Consider the following 17,415-nt stretch of genomic DNA (forward strand, 5'->3'; position numbering starts at 1 on the left):
CTGAAGAGATTACAATTCCCAGCCATTTTCTCGAGCTCCTGCCAGAGGCCACTAAGGAACATTGCTTCTCAGGTGCTGTATTTTGCAGTTTGTTGGTTCAAATCCCTTGGGTTTTGTATGTCACCTGTCTTACAAGGCCAGGCTGTAACCAGGTGATGGGTCTGTGCACCCACCCGCTCCACCACAGCTGGGAGAGGGATGGTATGTGGCTGCAGCCTTTCTGCTTTCCGCAGGTTGCAGCATCATGTGCTGGGAAGGAATGTCTCTGGTTTGGCTACTAATGAGGAAAACTGGGGTTTCGGCAAAGGCAATTCCTTAGAAGGGTTCTGCCTGTGCTGTGTGTTGGGCAAGTCAGTGGCAGAAGGTAGGAGCAGATTTCATGCTTGTGTGGGAAGGGAAAAAAGGCAGCGGCTCACGGGGCTTGAATGCTGAAGGCAGGTGCAGGGCCTTGCACTTGGCCTTGCTGAACTTCATGAAGCTTGTGTGGGCCCCTCCTCAAGCCTGTCCAGGTCCCTCTAGATGGCATCACTTCCCTCTAGTGAATCACCTGCACCACTCAGCTTGGTGTCATCTGCAAACCTGATGAGGGTGCACTTGATCCCACTGTCATTGAAGAGATTAAAGTTTTGGTCCCAGTACAGACCCTTGCGGGTCCACTTATTGCTGGTTTCTACCCATCCAGCCAATTCCTTATCCATCTAACAGTTCTTCCATTAAACTCTTACCTCTCCAGTTTAGTAGCCAGAATGTTGTGGGGGACTGTCAAAGACCTTACAGAAGTCTACGTAGATGACATTCGTAACTCTTCCACTGGTGGAGTCACTCCATCATACAAGGCCACTAGGTCAGTCAGGCACAATTTGACCTTGGTCAGTTTGAAGCTCCAGCTCGTGTGAGTTGTCTTTAACCACCTCTCTGTCTTTGTGTTTTGATGTATTGTCCAGGAGGATCTGTACCATAATCTTACCAGGCATGGGCTGCCTGGTCAGTAGCTCCCACAGTGCTTATCTTTTTTTAAAAATGGGTGTGATACTCCATTTTCTTCAGTCACTGGGGACTTTGCCTGATTTTCATGACTTTTCAAGTATAATGGAGAATGCCTGCATAATTCAGAAATTTTCTGTCTGAATGCCTGACAGTGGTTTGCCTGTGTAATTGTGAACTGACCTCTGCACATTCACTAAGCTCCAATACAGGTCCCTCAAGTAGCCCTCTGTTTTGTCTTTTTGCTACTCTGTAATCACATAACTTTGTTATGAGAGGGGATGATCAGAAAGGAACTCCTTAGCAAGCTAAAGCAGGGTTTCCTCTGGAGTCTCCCACCCACCCACAGTGCCAGCATGGGATTTGGAACTCGTGCACCAGTAGGGAGCTAGCTGGTTTCTGTAGCTGCAAAGCAGCCTTTCCTTCCCATGGTGTTGCCTGGTAGTGACAGATTATAAATGGGTCTGAGTTGGCTTGGGCTGGGAGGTGGAATAATGTTTTTTCAGGGAGGATTTAGCTCTGTCATGCTTTGAATTATGTCTCTCATAATTTCTGATGTCATTCAGAAAACAGCTCAGTGCTGAGCTGTGATGGTGTATTAAAGACTTGCCTTCTCTACTGCTACAGTGCTGGTTTTACATAGAATCATAGAATGTTCAGGGGTCGGAATGGACCTTAAAGATCATCTAGTCCCAACCTCTCCTGCTAGGAGCAGGGGCACCTCCCACTAGACCAGGTTGCTCAAGGCCTTATCCAACCTGGTTTTGAACACTACCAGTGTTGGGGCATCCACAACCTCTCCAGGTAACCTGCTGCAGTGTCTCACCACCCTCACAGTAAAATATTTCTTCCTAATTTCCAACCTAAATTTCCCCTCTAATTGTACCCATGGCCAGCACTTGCTAATCATGCTGGAAACCAGACGGATTGGTTGGTTTGGTTTTATTAACCATGTGATGGGACACTGTTTTCATCCCACAATTACTCTGTGTTCTTCCCTTGATAAGTACTCTGGAAGCCATTTTTCACTTTGTATCTAAAACTTTTTCATGTCTTACCCTGTTCTTCACTGGGATACCTGTCAGTTTAACTAATCAAGATTGTTGAGGAAGTTAAAATGTCACCATCTATGCATTTACAATAACTTGTATGAATCCTCAGAGTTCTGAGGTGTTGCAAAGAGGAGATATGGTTTTCTAGGTGGCTTATCTGATGTGCTTAATGTAAAAGGTTTAATTGTATACTCATTAATGTTGGGAAAGACCTCTAAGATCACCAAGTCCAACTGTCAGTCCTCTGTAGCTGGAGAACTAGGGCCTTCAGAGGGAAGGCTGATGTCCCAACAAATGACGTAACTCAAGCCTCCTCAGACCTCTTGTGGGAAGAATCATCACCTGCTCCTAAAGATCCACTGCAGGCTGTGCCTTCCTGCAACGAAGCTGAGGTTACTTTAAGTACCTTAAGTGAGGTTGTATCACTGTGTTGGGATGACAAGCTGCTTATGAGTGCAGATGTTCAACCTTTAATATAGAACAGTTTCCAAAGAAAATAATAATTCCCTTTGTAGACCAAATAGATCATCTGTTAAAGATTGAGCTGCCATTCAATGCAGGCCAGGGTTCAAGTGCTACAAGCTTAGGTCTGTCTATCTTCTGATGACTTATTGTGCTATCCTGAGAGAACAGAATCTACAGCACAAAAGTGGAACCAGCTGAGGAAGTTTATGTCTTGTTAGGTAAGAAAGTTTGGGTATTTGTATCATCTTTCTGGTCTGGCTTCAGCTCTACAGCTTCATCAGAGGTAAATAAATGGCAGATCACCCCTGTCAGTGCAATGCAGGGCAGAAATGACTTCTAGGAAACTACTGAACCAACACTGTCTGTTTGGCCGCAGTGCATGTTAGATTTCACTTCCAAAGAGATTTCTGGTCCAGGAGATGTGGCTAACTGCAGGCAGAACTGCTGTGCTCCTGAGGGAAAGTAGGCAGAGATAACAGTGATGGGAAGGTGCCCATTGATGCCAAATGGTGTTGCTCAAAACAAACCCTATTTTCTGAAGCAGGTTTTAAGAGACTGAAGATGTAACACATGTGCCCTGTGGCTAAAGAGAGGTGACTAGTTGGAGCCCTAGTTTTGATTCTCCTTCCTTGAGAGAACTTTTATTCCAGCACTGATGCAGGAGCTTTTCCATTTAGAAAAAAAAATGGTGCTGGTTGTCTCTGCTGGCTGGTCTTGGTGAGTTTCTGCAGCAGGGCTCAGTGGGCTAAGCACTGGTTATCAGTTCCACAAAGAGCAAGAGAGCTGGTGCTTGTCTTTCTTGGTGAGACCTTCACCAGCATCTCTTCCTGTGGTGGTGTGTGCCCAGCTCATCCCTTGCCTAGCTGGAGAAATCTTCCAGGGCAGAGCTGCCCTGCTCCAACTCTCCCTGGAACAGCAGAATCTGTCCAGCTGTGAGGGCTCAGTAGAGATTTTTGTAGAAAAAAGCTGAGCTGAGGCAGATCTGTAAATTAACACTGGCTCTTTGTAAAAAGACTCATATTTTAAGGGAGTTGAGTTTCAGAAGTACCAAACAAAAGAGCCTCTGCTCTGACCATAAATAGTTTTACTTTTTCTAGGCTGCAGGTGTTTGTCACCCACATACCAACATGCTTGTATGTTTGTTTTAGACATAAGGATTTACAATATGACTGGAACTTACTGCTCCTAATTCCAGCACTCTTATTTTCTTTTTAGCCACAGCCTCAGCTGAACAGGACAGCCACTGTCACATTCTGAAGTGTGGACCTTATGTTGCCTAACTTAAGTGAGACAAGGTCAAAAACCACCACAAAGCCTGCCTTCCTGCTCGAGCTGGTGTTCCTTATTCCCCAGCAAGCCTCAGCCCTTCCAGGAGAAAAGATCAACACAGTCAGCCGTCGTAAGTATCTGCTCCAATTTATGTGATTCAAGAAAAAGGATGGGGGAAATTCTCCACCTGTTGTTCTTGTGGGCTTTAATGTTCAGAACACACAAGACTGGAAGCTTGTTCCTAGCCCTGCTGTCTTTGCACAACCAGATGCAGGTGCTAGGAGGAGATCCACTGCATTCCTAGGTGCCAGGCCAGCTTATGAGAAATCCGCAAGCCCTAGTTCTAATTCATGCAGCTAAGCCATGCATGCCCAGTGTTTTCCCAGTTGCCATCCTTCTGGATGATGTGACGTCCACAAAGATACACTCACCAGCTGGCAGTAAGCACACAAGGGGTAAGTGCTTCTGCAGAAAGTTAACAACAGTACTGCAAGGACAGGTTACCATTACATCAGATCCCCATGCCTGAAGAAGTAAGCTTGCTTCTTGCATGAGTTGTGCATGGTCTGTTACATAGGACAAATAGTTTAACCACTTGTCTCAAACCTTACTTCATTTTGAAAATGGTTAAATTAAGCTTCTAGTAGTAAAAGCCAAACACCTTCATCTGCTTGTTACAATTTGCAATTAGTAAAGTTTTTGCTCTGGTTTTAGTCTGAAATACCCAAGTTTTTAATCTCATGTTTATACACAACTTTATGCCTGTAGCCTGAACTTTTAGTATTTGTGTAATATTCAGAGTGTGGCAAACTACACTCACCTTAGAGTGCATTTGGGTAGCAACAAAAGTAGTTCTTGCTGCACTTTCTCCCGAGTTCATGTTAATTTTTAACCCGGTTGAGAAAAGAGGCTGTTTGGACTTCAGGAAGAGGTCAGGAGAGATGGAATTTACATTGTAATAAATCAAATAATGTTAAATAAATGCTAAAAAACCAAACCAAAACAAACAAAAAAACCCCCAACAAACCAGCACTTTAAACTGCCATGCACAACATCCCAAATGTTAGCTTTATGTGAATTGTGCCCACTGACATAGCTGCTGCAGCTGTTTCACTGAAGAGCAGCCCAGCCTCTTCACTGTGTTGACATGGTGTACACATGGGGGGCAGGCAGGAAATAAATGTTTTGTGTTTCTTAGCAGTGAGTGTTCAGTGCTGTGTGACCTGCACTGACCAACAGTGAGGCTGCTTCTGCAGATCTCAGACTCACACCTGCAAGTCTCACAGGAATTAAGACAGACCTTAAGAATCACTGGCCAGAGTAGAGGTGTGAGTGCAGAGATAAGGCTTCCAACAGACAGGGCAGGTATTCAATTTCTGCATCTGTGGGTCACTGTGAGAGCTGGGCCCTCACATGACAGGCTGCCAAAGAAAAGGCTTTCCCTTATCTAATATGTCTCAGCATCACGACCTGGGTAATTTGAGTGGTGCATAGAATAAAACCAGAAAGCATCTCATTGCCTTATTAACAGTTTCAGAAGTCCACCCTGAAGACTTGAGCTGCCAGATCTCAGTTCCCCAACCATCCCCACCGCCCCAGGAGGATACTGTTCCTGCTTAGGAAAAGAGAGGTCCCTGGAGCACAGGGAAGCACACCATCCATCTTCATCGCAGCAGCTTTTGGACCAGGCTTGCTCAGAAGGGGTCAGCACTGTCAAACACTTTAGACTAGATGCAAGAAGTTTTGAAGCCTTTATTTAGTAGCAATTAAATTACTCAATTAACACTAACCTCCAGACAGCAGTTAAAATATTGTACAAAGAGCAGGTTGCCCTCTAGAAGCTCTGTACACAGTTCAATATAAACTTACATTCTAAGATTGAATGCACCCCACTGAAAAGGGGTAAAGCAGCTGTGCACAGGAGGCCTCACTAAGATGCTGTACTACCTTTGAAATGCACAAGACTTCCTCCCAGGGAGTTTGCACAGTACACAGTCCTGTCCCCCTGCCATGTTCCACCAGGTCCTGGACTGGTTAGGTTGTTGCTTTTTTGCAGTGGTGCTGGGCACCGGAACTTCTAGTGCATGAAACAGATTCTTTTAAAACCTGTTACTAGTGTGCAGTTCAAATCAAATCTGTAGATATTTCAATGGCTCTTAATTCCTTAAACCATAAGGTTGGTAGCAAAACAGGAGAGCAAAATTCAAAACACACTGCACAAAACATTGAATAAATACCTCTGAGTAATGTTACCAGCTTAAAGAACTGCATTAATTTTCCAGAGACGGGAATTCTTCTGGAATCTCTTGACCAGAGTTCAGGATTTAAGGTAATTACTTTAGTAAAAGAAAAGTCACTTTATGAAAAATTACATCTTTACAGAAGTGACATACCCTTTCTTCATTTAAGAATAGAATATTGCAATTACTGTGTGTGCTTTTAAACATTCCCATGTCACAATAAATAAAACAAGTTTTACTTGTGCCAATGTTATCTACAAAACAAAGTATTCACAGAACAGCCAAAGGTGTTCTATTCCTCATACACCACAACCTAATATAGGTGTAATCAGGGCAGCTCAAAATCACGGTGACTTACTTTGTCCACGCAGGACCCACCATCAGCCAGAGAAGTTATTCCCCTACCTCTAGGACTGCAGATCATGTACCACCAGATTTATTGCGGAGACAATTAATATTCTGTTTGATAACATGTCAGTATTTTCAGGAGATAAGTAGAACAAGGGAAAACATTAAAATGGATTAAGACTTATTTGTATCAGTCTGAGGCTCCTTACTGCATTTTAATAAATATCAGGCAAGTTAAAGTAGTTTCTGTCCCAGTAGTTGCCAGAATAAAGCCAGTCCTGTGTACCAGTATGAGGATTGGGGCCTTGGTGGAACCATCTGCAAGGAAACATACAGCAGGTTAGTGAAGCTATTAACATACACTTCTATAGAAGTTCAGAACTGCTTTGCTGCATCTTCAGCAGTTTCAGCAATAATTATGGTGATTGCAGGAGCTCTCTTGGTTTGAAATTTATAAGTGAAATCATCTTCAGTGACTAGATCTCCCCATTTGCCACACCACTTGAATGTCTCCAAGGTGATACTACTGATACCAGTATTTTGTCATTTGAAGCTGCCAAGATTACTGCATAAAAAAGGAGAGGTACAGCTTTACTTCAAAGCAGTTGTGAACAACCATTTTGGCATGCATAAGTAGTAACAGTTTTTGCAAGACATGTAAACACCACAAGCACTGCAGTCCCGAGAACAGAAAAATATTATTTCCTTGGATCCACATTACCCCCTGTTCTTTAAAGCCTTGTTTTGCAATGCACTTCATCATAGAATCATAGAATGACCTGGGTTGGAAGGAACCTTAAAGATCATCTACTTTCAACCCCCCTCCCACAGGCAGGGACACCTTCCATTAAACCAGATTGCTCAGAGTACCATCCCACCTGGCCTTGAACACTTCCAGGGATGGAGCATCCACAGCTTCTCTGGGCAACCTGTTCCAGTGCCTCACCACCCTCAAAGTAAAGAATTTCTTTGTAATACCTAATCTAAATCTCCTGTCTCTCAGTTTGTAGCCATTCTCCCTCATCCTGTCACTGCATGCGCTTGTAAATAGTTTCTCTCTATCTTTCTTGTAGGGTCCCTTCAGGTACTGGAAGGCCTCAATTAGGTCACCCTGAAGCCTTCTCTTTTCCAGGCTGAAGAAACTAAATGCTCTCAGCCTTTCCTCATAGGAGATGTGCTCCAGCCCTCTAATCATTTCAGTGGCCCTCTGGACTTCCTCCAGCAGTCGATGTCATTCCTGTGCTGGGGACCCCAGAACTGGACACAGCACTCCTGGTGGGGTCTCACCAGAGCAGAGTAGAGAGAAAAAATCATCTCCCTCAACCTGCTGGTCACACTGCTGGGTATGCAGCCCAAGATATGGTTGGTTTTCTGGGTTGCAAGTGCACATTGCTGGCTCATGTCCAGCCTCTCATCCACCAGCACTCCCAAGTCCCTCTCAGCAGAGCTGCTCTCCATCTGTTCATCCCTCAGCCCATATTGATACCAGTGGTTGCCCCAATCCAGGTGCAGCACCTTCCACTTGGTCTTGTTAAACTACATGAGATTCCCATGGGCCCACTTCTCGAGTTTGTCCACGTCCCCCTGGATGGCATCCCATCCTTTGAGTGTGTCAAAAGACCACTCAGCTTGGTGTCATCTGCAGATTTGCTGAGGGTGCACTCGTCCCCTTTGTTCGTGTCCTTAATGAAGATATTAAATAACACTGTTCCCAACAAGTGTCCCTTCCCTGAGGGACACCACTTGTCACTAATGTCCATCAGGACTCTGAGCCGTTGACCACTGCCTTCTGGATGTGACCATCCAACCAATTCCTTATCCACTGAACAGTCCACTCATCAAATCCATCTCTTTCCAATTTGGAGAAGGATGTTGTAGTGGACCGTGTCAAAGGCTTTACAGAAGTCCAGTAAATGACATCTGTAGCCCCTCCGTTCTGCACCGCTGTAGTCACTCCATCATAGAAGGCCACAGGGTTTGTCAGGCAGGACTTGCCCAGATGTGCTGGCTGTCCCAAATCACCTCCCTGTTCTCCACGTGCCTTAGCAGAGCTTCTAGAAGGATCTGTTCCATGATCTTCCCAGGCACAAAAGTAAGACTGACAGGTTGGTAGTTCAAAGGATCCTCCTTTCTACCCTTTTTAAAGATGGGTACGATGTTTCCCTTTTTCCAGTCACCTAGGACTTTACCTGACAGCCAGGACTTTTCAAATATCACAGACTGGCTTGGCAACTACTTCAGCCAATTCCCTTGTGAGTCTCGGATACATCTCATCAGGTCCCATAGCCTTATGTACACTCCAGTTCCTCGGGTGGTCATGACCCTGATCTCTGCTTACAGTGGGAGGGACTTTGGTCCCCCAGTGCCCATCCTGCTGTCCGTCCACTCAAGAGGTATGGGAAGAGAGGTTGAGGCAAAAAAGTTGATGAGTACCTCAGTCCGCTCCTCATCTGTTGTTACTAGTTTTCCAGCATTGTTTATCGTGCCCATACACCTTCTTTACCTTTCTTTGCTGGTTAAGGTACCTGTAGAAGCCCTTCCTGCTGTTCTTTGCATCCCTTGCCAGGTTCAGTTTCAGCTTCGCCTTGGCCTTCCTCACCCCATCCCTACCCAACCAAACTTCATCTCTATACTCTTCCCAGGTTACCCGTCCTTGTTTCCACTGCCTTCTGCTTCTTTTTTGCTTCCATTTGCTTCTTTCCCTTCAGTTTGACCAGCAGTTAACTTAGAACAAGTGTGCCAGCTACCCTTAGTGCAGGTGAAATATCACCCACAGGCTGCAGGAGGAGTCCTGGATTATTACAACTTAACTGTGCTACATTGCACTGTTAGCACTGGGAGGCTCATTTGAATGCTGTGAAAGCTGATTCCATCCGCATGGAGTTATTTGCAAGCTTTTACTAAGCTAATTATCAGTAGAAACACTGAAGTTGAGGACCTTCATTCTTTCCTTCCCTCTCCCCTCCTGCCTAATCTGGAGGCACCATGTAACACAGAGGCACAGATCACACCTGTGAGGGTACATAAACTTTCAGGGGGTGGGGGGGGACTATCCATCTCTACCATAAGGTGCATTTACAAGGCCAAACTGCTGGGAAGTAGTACAACCCTGTGAAACCACCATGGCAGAGAAGTTTGCCTTCCTCCCTTCTCTCCCACACACGTTCCTGGCAATCCTGCAGCTGTTACTGAACAGCATTTTCTGTTTGGCCCCAGTTACTCAATCTTCTGCCTCAACAGCCCACAGTACCAGACCTCAAGCATTTTACCTTCTTGCTGTATTTTGCCAGGCCACGTTTAAGAGAACAAACCAACTTACTACAAGTTGTTTCTGTGGGTAATGTGCTCCACAGCTTCCTGTCACCTCCTCACTGACCACAAAAGCCAGTTTTTCCTTTCTATGACTCACTGCAGCAGACACACTCACTTAAGTAAATCATCTGTGTGCAAGGCAGCCTGTTTAACTCTGCTCTTCCCTTCTATGGTACCATAAGCTTTCAGAAGAGAAATCAGAGCACAATCAGACTAAATATGACTTGATCTCTTTAAAAAGCAAAAGCATAAGAGGCACCAGTATTGCAGTGCTATGTTGGAAAACAGGGCAGCTAACAGGCAAGCCTTGCTTGGCTCAGGGGATTTGAGATGCGTGTTGGAAGAAATGCCTTGTACTGCCTTCACAGTGACAAACTGAACAGCTGAACACTCTGATGGTTCTCCTGCTGTCCTGGTTAAGTGAACTGAAGTCAATAGAAGTCATTCACTCATAGTACTGCATATACTTCACTACTGCTTATCCTCCACACAGGAAGAGTCAGCCATTCCCAAACAAGAGGTGTGCGGGTGCGCTCAGGTGTCCAGTTCACCAGTACCAGCTCATTCCAGAGCATTTGCTGTGAGAGAGGGCCATAAGCACAGTTACCTCACCTCTCAGATTAAGGAATTCTACCACCCAATACCTCATTAATGTGTCTTTAACACCTGTACAGGTCAGGACAATATGCCCCAACTCCAGTGACAACCTACTGCAATAGCAAGAGGAAAGGCAATGGGAAGAGAAATATAAGACCTAAAGCAATAAGATGATCTCACTACATAAGTGATGGGGGAAAGAGGGGACAGATTTTCATCAAATTGCCAAACCACTGCTTGTTTCAGAACTGAATTAATCTCTTTTACTCAAGATTTATGATCACTGGTCAGCGTCTAAAATATTAAATGTTCAACATTAATCACCTTTTGAGAAACACCAAGACTCCACTTCTAAAATGGATTCAGAATAATTTAAAAAAACCAAAAATCACTCACATTTGGAAAACTGTCTTACAAGGGAAGGACTCTACTAGACAAAGTAAGCAGCCTGCTTTTCTGTGGCAAGGAAATTGCAGTAGTTTAAATCTGAGTTTATACTGCATTACCGAATAAGACCTACAGATGACCTTCTAGGAACAGGTAGGAGAATTCTCCTTCACTGCATACATTTTTCCCCCATAGCACAACTCTCCCTAACACTTAATGTTCATCCTTTATAGGCTGTCACACCTGGCATTCTTACTAAAGAGATCAACACTAGGAATTTTCTGCCAAGGCTTTAGAAACAGCCTGGAAAGCAAAGAGTTCTTAAAGGATATCCCAGACACATGCTGAGCAAGTCTACAGTATCTGCACAATAGCTATGGAAGAACCTTGTGAATGGTGTCTGCACTAATTATATAACCCCAAACCCATAGCTCCTAGCTGCCCCATGGAAATTCTCCAAATTCCAATACCAACCTCAGCTGGTTTGAGCTATACCTTAAGCTACACTTCTGGCACGTGGAAGAACACAACACAGTTATCCCTTGCTTTGAAAACATTTGAAGAGAGCTAGAACCACTCTGAATTCAGAAATGGGAGAGAGGTGCAAGGCCGTCTAGCACTTAACGAGTTTACTTGGAAGCTTTACAAAGGTGTTATTTTCCACCAGTCTCAGGGCAAACAAACCCAAACACTTTAAGAGTGCAGGCAGAAGAAAAAGACAAAGGCAGACGTGTCCAAACCTGGGACTCTGGCATGATGGGTGACTTCATTTAAAAAAAAAAAAAAAAAAAAAAAGAAAAAAGTGATTTATAGTTACAAACATTTTAAAGGTATTTAATCACAGTGCCTCAGTGTATAAATAGCTAGTTAATATAGAAGAGATGAAACTTGCTTACTTATAGAGTTTAGTCTTACCATTTTTGTTCTCTGAAGATACTGTCAGTTTATTCCTATATGTCTAAGTAGACCTTGTCTGGTCAAACTAGATTCATCTGGTCATGTTTTCACAGTTTCTTTTTAGTTTGTATCTAAGAGCTCCCAACTGACCTCTCTCATAGTTAAAAAAACAAACTAAAAAAATCCCTAAAACATCCTGGCAGATCCCTCGTAAGCTAATTTTTCCCTTAGCTCCTCTCACTTTTGTAGTTAGTAACCCTCCTCGAAAGAAGGTAGTGACTTGGATAGCTGGGTGATAAAATCATTTCACCAACTTTGAGAATACAGTACTGTCAGCACAGAGCCACTGATCTGAGAAGTCATGGGCAGTAAGCTGTCAAGTTCACCAGAGGAAGCATTTCCTCTACTCTTTGGCCAAGCATGCAAATTTCAGGCAATTATAAATTAATCAGCAATAACAGTCCTTTTCAAGGACATCAGTGACATCATCTTCTTCGTGTCAGAACCAAGAGGTGCTCAGAGAAGACAACACAGTTTATGTTTGTATATGATTGTGCAAGCAGTGAGAGGGAAGAAACTGAGACCAAGCCTGAGTAAGCAAATACAACGGCAGCACTACCAGACCTGATGGATGTCTGCTCTTCCTGCTGACACAACACTGCATGTCACCAGTGCGGACTGTCAGTTAACCTCAATGCTCAAAACGTTTACATAACTACACACACAGAGGCAAACGCACTGACCTCGTCTTCCAGTCTTCCTCTGACTTTGAACGATTTTTGCGGGCGGTCCTCTGTTTTTCTTCTAGCCTCTTCTTTTCTTCACTAGCCAGATCTTGAAGGAATAAAAACACACAAATAACAGGCGTTAAGCGTAATATATGACAGGGACATTACTTAATCTGACCCAGCAAATAAATAAGGGAAGTAGTAAAAATTGTGCATTTAAAAAGCTTTCTACATAACACTGAAGGTTACTGGTTTAGTCTAAGAGCAAAGCCAGCCCAGCTGTGGCACAGAATGAGCCAATGGCATTCCAGTATTTAAGACTGCTAAATGCATGTTTATCCATGGCCTGAGAACCCCCCAAAAATGTTTGCATGACAGTAAAAGTGAGCTAAGGGAGGTGGCATACATAGAATTTATTTCAGGATGGAAACTAATTAAGGTATGCAGGGTTGATTTTACAGTTCTGGCCACCTACTTCTTTTTGACATTTGGGCTAATTTGCTACTAGTCTTTAGTTCCTGATCAATGGAGCTTTGGAGTATTCATTTCCAAACCACAATGAATTGTCTCTCTGCAGTATCTTTTCATTTTTTTTGTTAATGCTCTAAGGTAGCACAGGTTATGATCCTAAACATGCAGAACAGTTGCTTCTATTTGGCAGGAAGAATGGTCAGAAGGTCTGAGGAGCAGTGTCAGACTAAGCAGTAGATTAGGTGAAAGGCAATCTCACACCTGACTCTTCGAAAAGCGTTTCATACACATCTTAGTCTTCCAAGAATGATTCTCTTAACTACTTCTATCAGCCATTCCCAGTTACCCTGCCAGCTACTAACCCACCTGCTATACACTTATGCCACTAGTATCATTAAGGAATACAGTTGTTGCTAACAGCACTTGAATTTGCAATTCAAGTTTAAACAGACAAATTACTGGAATGCCAAAGAAAAAGGAGCAAAAGAGGGCTGGGGAAGGCTGTTCAACACTGTATTGAAGTATTTAACACCAAGTCACATGTCAGAAGACTAAAAGACACTTTTCCTTCTATGGCATCTACAGTAACAATCTCTATGAGGTTTCTAAAAAGCACTCTATTTCTACTCACTGAAAGTCTCATTATGTATTTCTAATTCACTGTTCTAGGACAGCAGTAGTGTTCAAATCTCACTGAAGAATGATTTTGCCTCAAGTGTATTTTTTGGCGCTACAGTTTCTCCTTAATAGTTTAGACTGCATTTCTCAGAACTGGCACATCAAACCACTCCTTCTGCATCAGGCTGATGGAAACAGACAAACCGAAAAGTTCACAAATACTTCCATGACTCCGTGCAGAAGTTTTCAACTGCTTTGGTTACCAATCCAAACCACAGCACCAGATTTGGGCCGCTATGAAGAAAATTAGCTCCATCCCAACTATCCCCAGTACAGGTGGATGACATACCTTTCACCAGAAGCACACCACAACCTGCAGAAGGCTGTGTTAATGAGTTACTGCCTTGCAGCATGAAGGAACGTATGAGTAGCTACTTAAACTGTTCATCTATCAACCTTTTTGCCAGTCCTTCAGTTTTAACAAAAAATAAAACCACCTTTGCCAATAACTGAAGTTACCTATTTCTCCATTTTCCATAGCTCTGATATCTGGTCGTAGCCGGCAGTCAGTTTTGGGAATGACACTCTCCATTTCTTTGTCCAACTCATTCAAAGCCATAGCAAAGCTGGTAAAATTATACATCTGAAATTCAGAGACAAAGATAAAAGGTGACTTCACAATGTCTCCAGCTGCTAGTCTTAAATACACAAGAAAACTGCTGCCTAAAAACAAACATCCAAGGGCTCTTTTATTATTTAATCATTCAAGATAGGAATGCTCAAGATAGCAGCAAAACTGCACTGTCAGGCAGAGTGTAGATGATCCTTGGTGTTTCTGTTTCAGCAGGCCAGCATCCAATTACTCAGTGCACTATTTCTCTCTTATCTTCTTTTTCCAGTCCCACTGGTACTTTCCCTATCGCTGTAGAGAGATTTCCCCCTTGATTAACCCAGTGAGGGCATCTTTTCTGTTCCAATTCTTTGCCTTGGCAATTACATACAGTACCCTTGTATTCCACCTATTGACTCTCCAACTTGTGCCATGCAAGTGTCTATCCCTGCAAGTGTCTGTCCTCTAATGAAGCCCTTCAGAAGAGATTTCTCACAAGGCTAGTGCCTCAGTGGGGGAAACGTAGCTGACCTGTGCTGAATTTGGAGGTCTTGGAGTTATCTTCCATAGCAAAACACTTCCAGGAATAACATACACACTCTCAGAATCTGGCAGCGGCATCTCATCTGATTCCTCAGTATTGCCCACCTAAAGGCAGCACACAAAGAAAAGTTCTTTGGGAGTCATGAACTATTTACACCAATTCATTCCAACACTGGAACTTACAGAAAATTATTTCCTTGACCAAAAGTGAGTAATTTCAGCAACAATGAAACTTTTCTAGATGCTTGTCAAGAAGGATAATAGCATTAACATAGCACACATACTCCCAACTCCCTCCCAATGGAAGACTACCAACAGTTTCTTGCAGCAGTATTTTTGTAGATATAAGGTGGGTGTTCACGCATTAAGAAATGTCAATTTTTCCACCCCAGAGATGTCCTGTTTCCTCAAATACAAGCATTTTCATGCCTGATACTTAACTGCATCACTGCTTCATTAAAGGTGAAGAATAGAAGTCACATTCCTCATCCTTCCACAAAGAAATACCAGCACATAACGCAGACGCTGCCCAGTTTGTGCACAGCAGAAAGCCTTTCCTACTGCTCTTTGCCCAGAGGAACCTTCCTTTCCATTAACCAGTACACAACTGAAATGGCAAACTGCAAATGTGAAATAAATATCCTAGATTAATTACTTCTTCTGGGAAGGATATCCTGTGAAGTCTGACACACAGCCTGAGGCAGCTGTGGCCACAGCACTGTGAAATGGTTTTCCTAGAAAAGGAAGAACTTCACCCAGGGTTACTAGGGCAGTAGAGAATTATTGGTGGTCACAGAGTAGATGTGACCTGAAGTAGTTCTAAACCATCCCCTCTTTATGCACAGCTTTAAAGCAGCTGGGCTCTGATGCTGCTGACGTTAATTCCGCTACGTAAGCATATGTTACAACACCGAACTAAAGACAAGCTGGGCAATGAATATGGCTCTCCCAAGAAAACCTGGTGTCACCAACACAGCTAAAAACAGCAGCACGCTTCAGAGACCACCAGAGATTAAAGCTGAACTTAGAGGCAATTAATGCCTTAAATACTTTGGCTACGTGCCAACAGCTTTAATCCTGCTGCTAATAAGCTTTGCTCTCCCATAGTTGCATCAGATAATAGACTGAAAACATCCAGTACCCAGCACCCTGGACTCAGTTGTCCTCTGAGAGGATTCACATGTTATGCTTTCAAGAAAATTAGAACTAGTAGTAAGGATTCTGTTTCACTGCGAAGCACTTCACTGCGCTTATAACAATGAACAGGTTGCAAAGTAAGCAGAACAACATGCAGACCAGGTTCAATCCCTCAGCTCCTATGGGGGACAAACAGGACTTTTAGTTGACTACATCTGAACTGTACTGGCAACCTATCGTTCTGCCCTTTCAAGGACACTGATCGATCCTGCAGAAATTGGGAATTTGAAACAGAACGGATCAGAAAGTGATTCTTATATAAAAATACAGACACTTGGATATGAGACTGCCAAACTCCAAGCCAACTTTTATAGGAAGGCTACAATACACAATTTGTGCCTTGTCATATACATAATCTTAAAAATGTCATCAAATTACAGAGAACTAGGTAAAATGTGGATTTTCACATGCTCTTGCCACAGTGATCCATACTTCATGCTCAGTGCTACTCAACCTTTCAGTATACTGCTAGGAGAATATTAACTGACTTGCTAAAGCAAGACCTCTGGTACCTGTCAACTAGGCACATGTGAAAGCAGCTGCTGTTGCCTCACATTGTGCTCTCCTATGTATTTGCACTGAAAAATCTACACAAAATCCTTCATCTTGTTTAGAACAAGACTCTGGTTCATTCAGAGCAGAAATCAGAGCATCCTGGCCTAACCCCAGGTCTACTAAAACTCTTCTAATGTTATATCACCTTTGCATACATGAAGGCTTGTCTAGTTTCCTGCAAAATTATTTTTCCCTGAAGTTTTATTCCTATAAAAATCAAAGGGATTCAGGGGAAAATCTGGGGCAAGGTTCAAAAGGACTCACATCCAAGCAGGTTCCCTCAAGGGAGACAGAAGCAATTCTTCATTAGTAGCAATGCAGCACGAAGGAATAGCTGGGAAACAACTACAGAAATCTGAAAATTCTAATTCAGAGAAGTTTGAAAAGCCACGTACTTCTGCACCTGAATAAATCCTTCAATACCATGAAGGAACAAACCACATCCAGACACTATACATGAGACGTGGCTTAACTAAATGCTCAAATCCCAGAAAATATCAGCTCCTCAGACACAAGGAGCAGTGGGAATACATACATATTCAACAAAGACTACTGGTTCATAGCTACCACTACCAAGCTTTCAGTTTTCTGCACAGAAATAGTTCTGTTAAATGAGTAGAAAAAGCATGTTTTTCTAGAGTCAGAGCAACACTGCAGCTTGAGTTTTATGCAACAGGATGCTTCTTTTTGAAGTGAAAAGCAACAGTCATCCTCAGCATTGTTGGAAAATGTGAAGTGAAAGCTGAACAAAAGCACAGGGTGTGTTTTTCTTCGCTCCTTCTCTCTAGAGCTCTTGGACTCACAGAGAAGCAGCAATCCCCAGTGCTTTAGCACTCTCCTGATGACAAGCACTGGAGCAACCTCAGATACAGCAACAATCTGAACCTGCAAAGGAACAACTCCTTTCAGAGTTGTCCATCTGAAAGTTCTCCAGTTTTTTTTCTTAAGTATAAAAGCTACCAACACCCAAAACAACAAAAAATCTGTCTGCAGTCACCAAAGGAGAACAATCCCTGTTTTAAGCTACTGTATGAGTGGCTGTTCTTCATCAAGCTGTTGTCACCATCACCACTCCTCCTAAACAAAAAATGTACCAGAAATTTGGATGAATTATGAATGAGTTTTTTTCACAAAAGAAAAAA

At 43.2% G+C, this 17,415-nt stretch overlaps 1 protein-coding gene across 1 annotated transcript in view; it reads right to left on the reverse strand.

Annotated features, from left to right (window-relative positions):
* Positions 1-5,504: 5,504 nt before the first annotated feature.
* OSBPL1A (oxysterol binding protein like 1A) overlaps positions 5,505-17,415 on the reverse strand; it is a 77,682-nt gene continuing 65,771 nt past the window's right edge. The window contains 4 exon segments of the mRNA XM_039382144.1: positions 5,505-6,676; positions 12,295-12,385; positions 13,888-14,011; positions 14,510-14,626. Of these exon segments, the coding sequence (XP_039238078.1) occupies positions 6,574-6,676; positions 12,295-12,385; positions 13,888-14,011; positions 14,510-14,626 (435 nt within the window). The 3' untranslated portion in view covers positions 5,505-6,573.

The sequence above is a fragment of the Pipra filicauda genome, unplaced genomic scaffold, assembly GCF_003945595.2.
Source record: "Pipra filicauda isolate LSUMZ 115617 unplaced genomic scaffold, ASM394559v2 scaffold259_size1095435_pilon, whole genome shotgun sequence".
Taxonomy (NCBI): Eukaryota; Metazoa; Chordata; class Aves; order Passeriformes; family Pipridae; genus Pipra; species Pipra filicauda.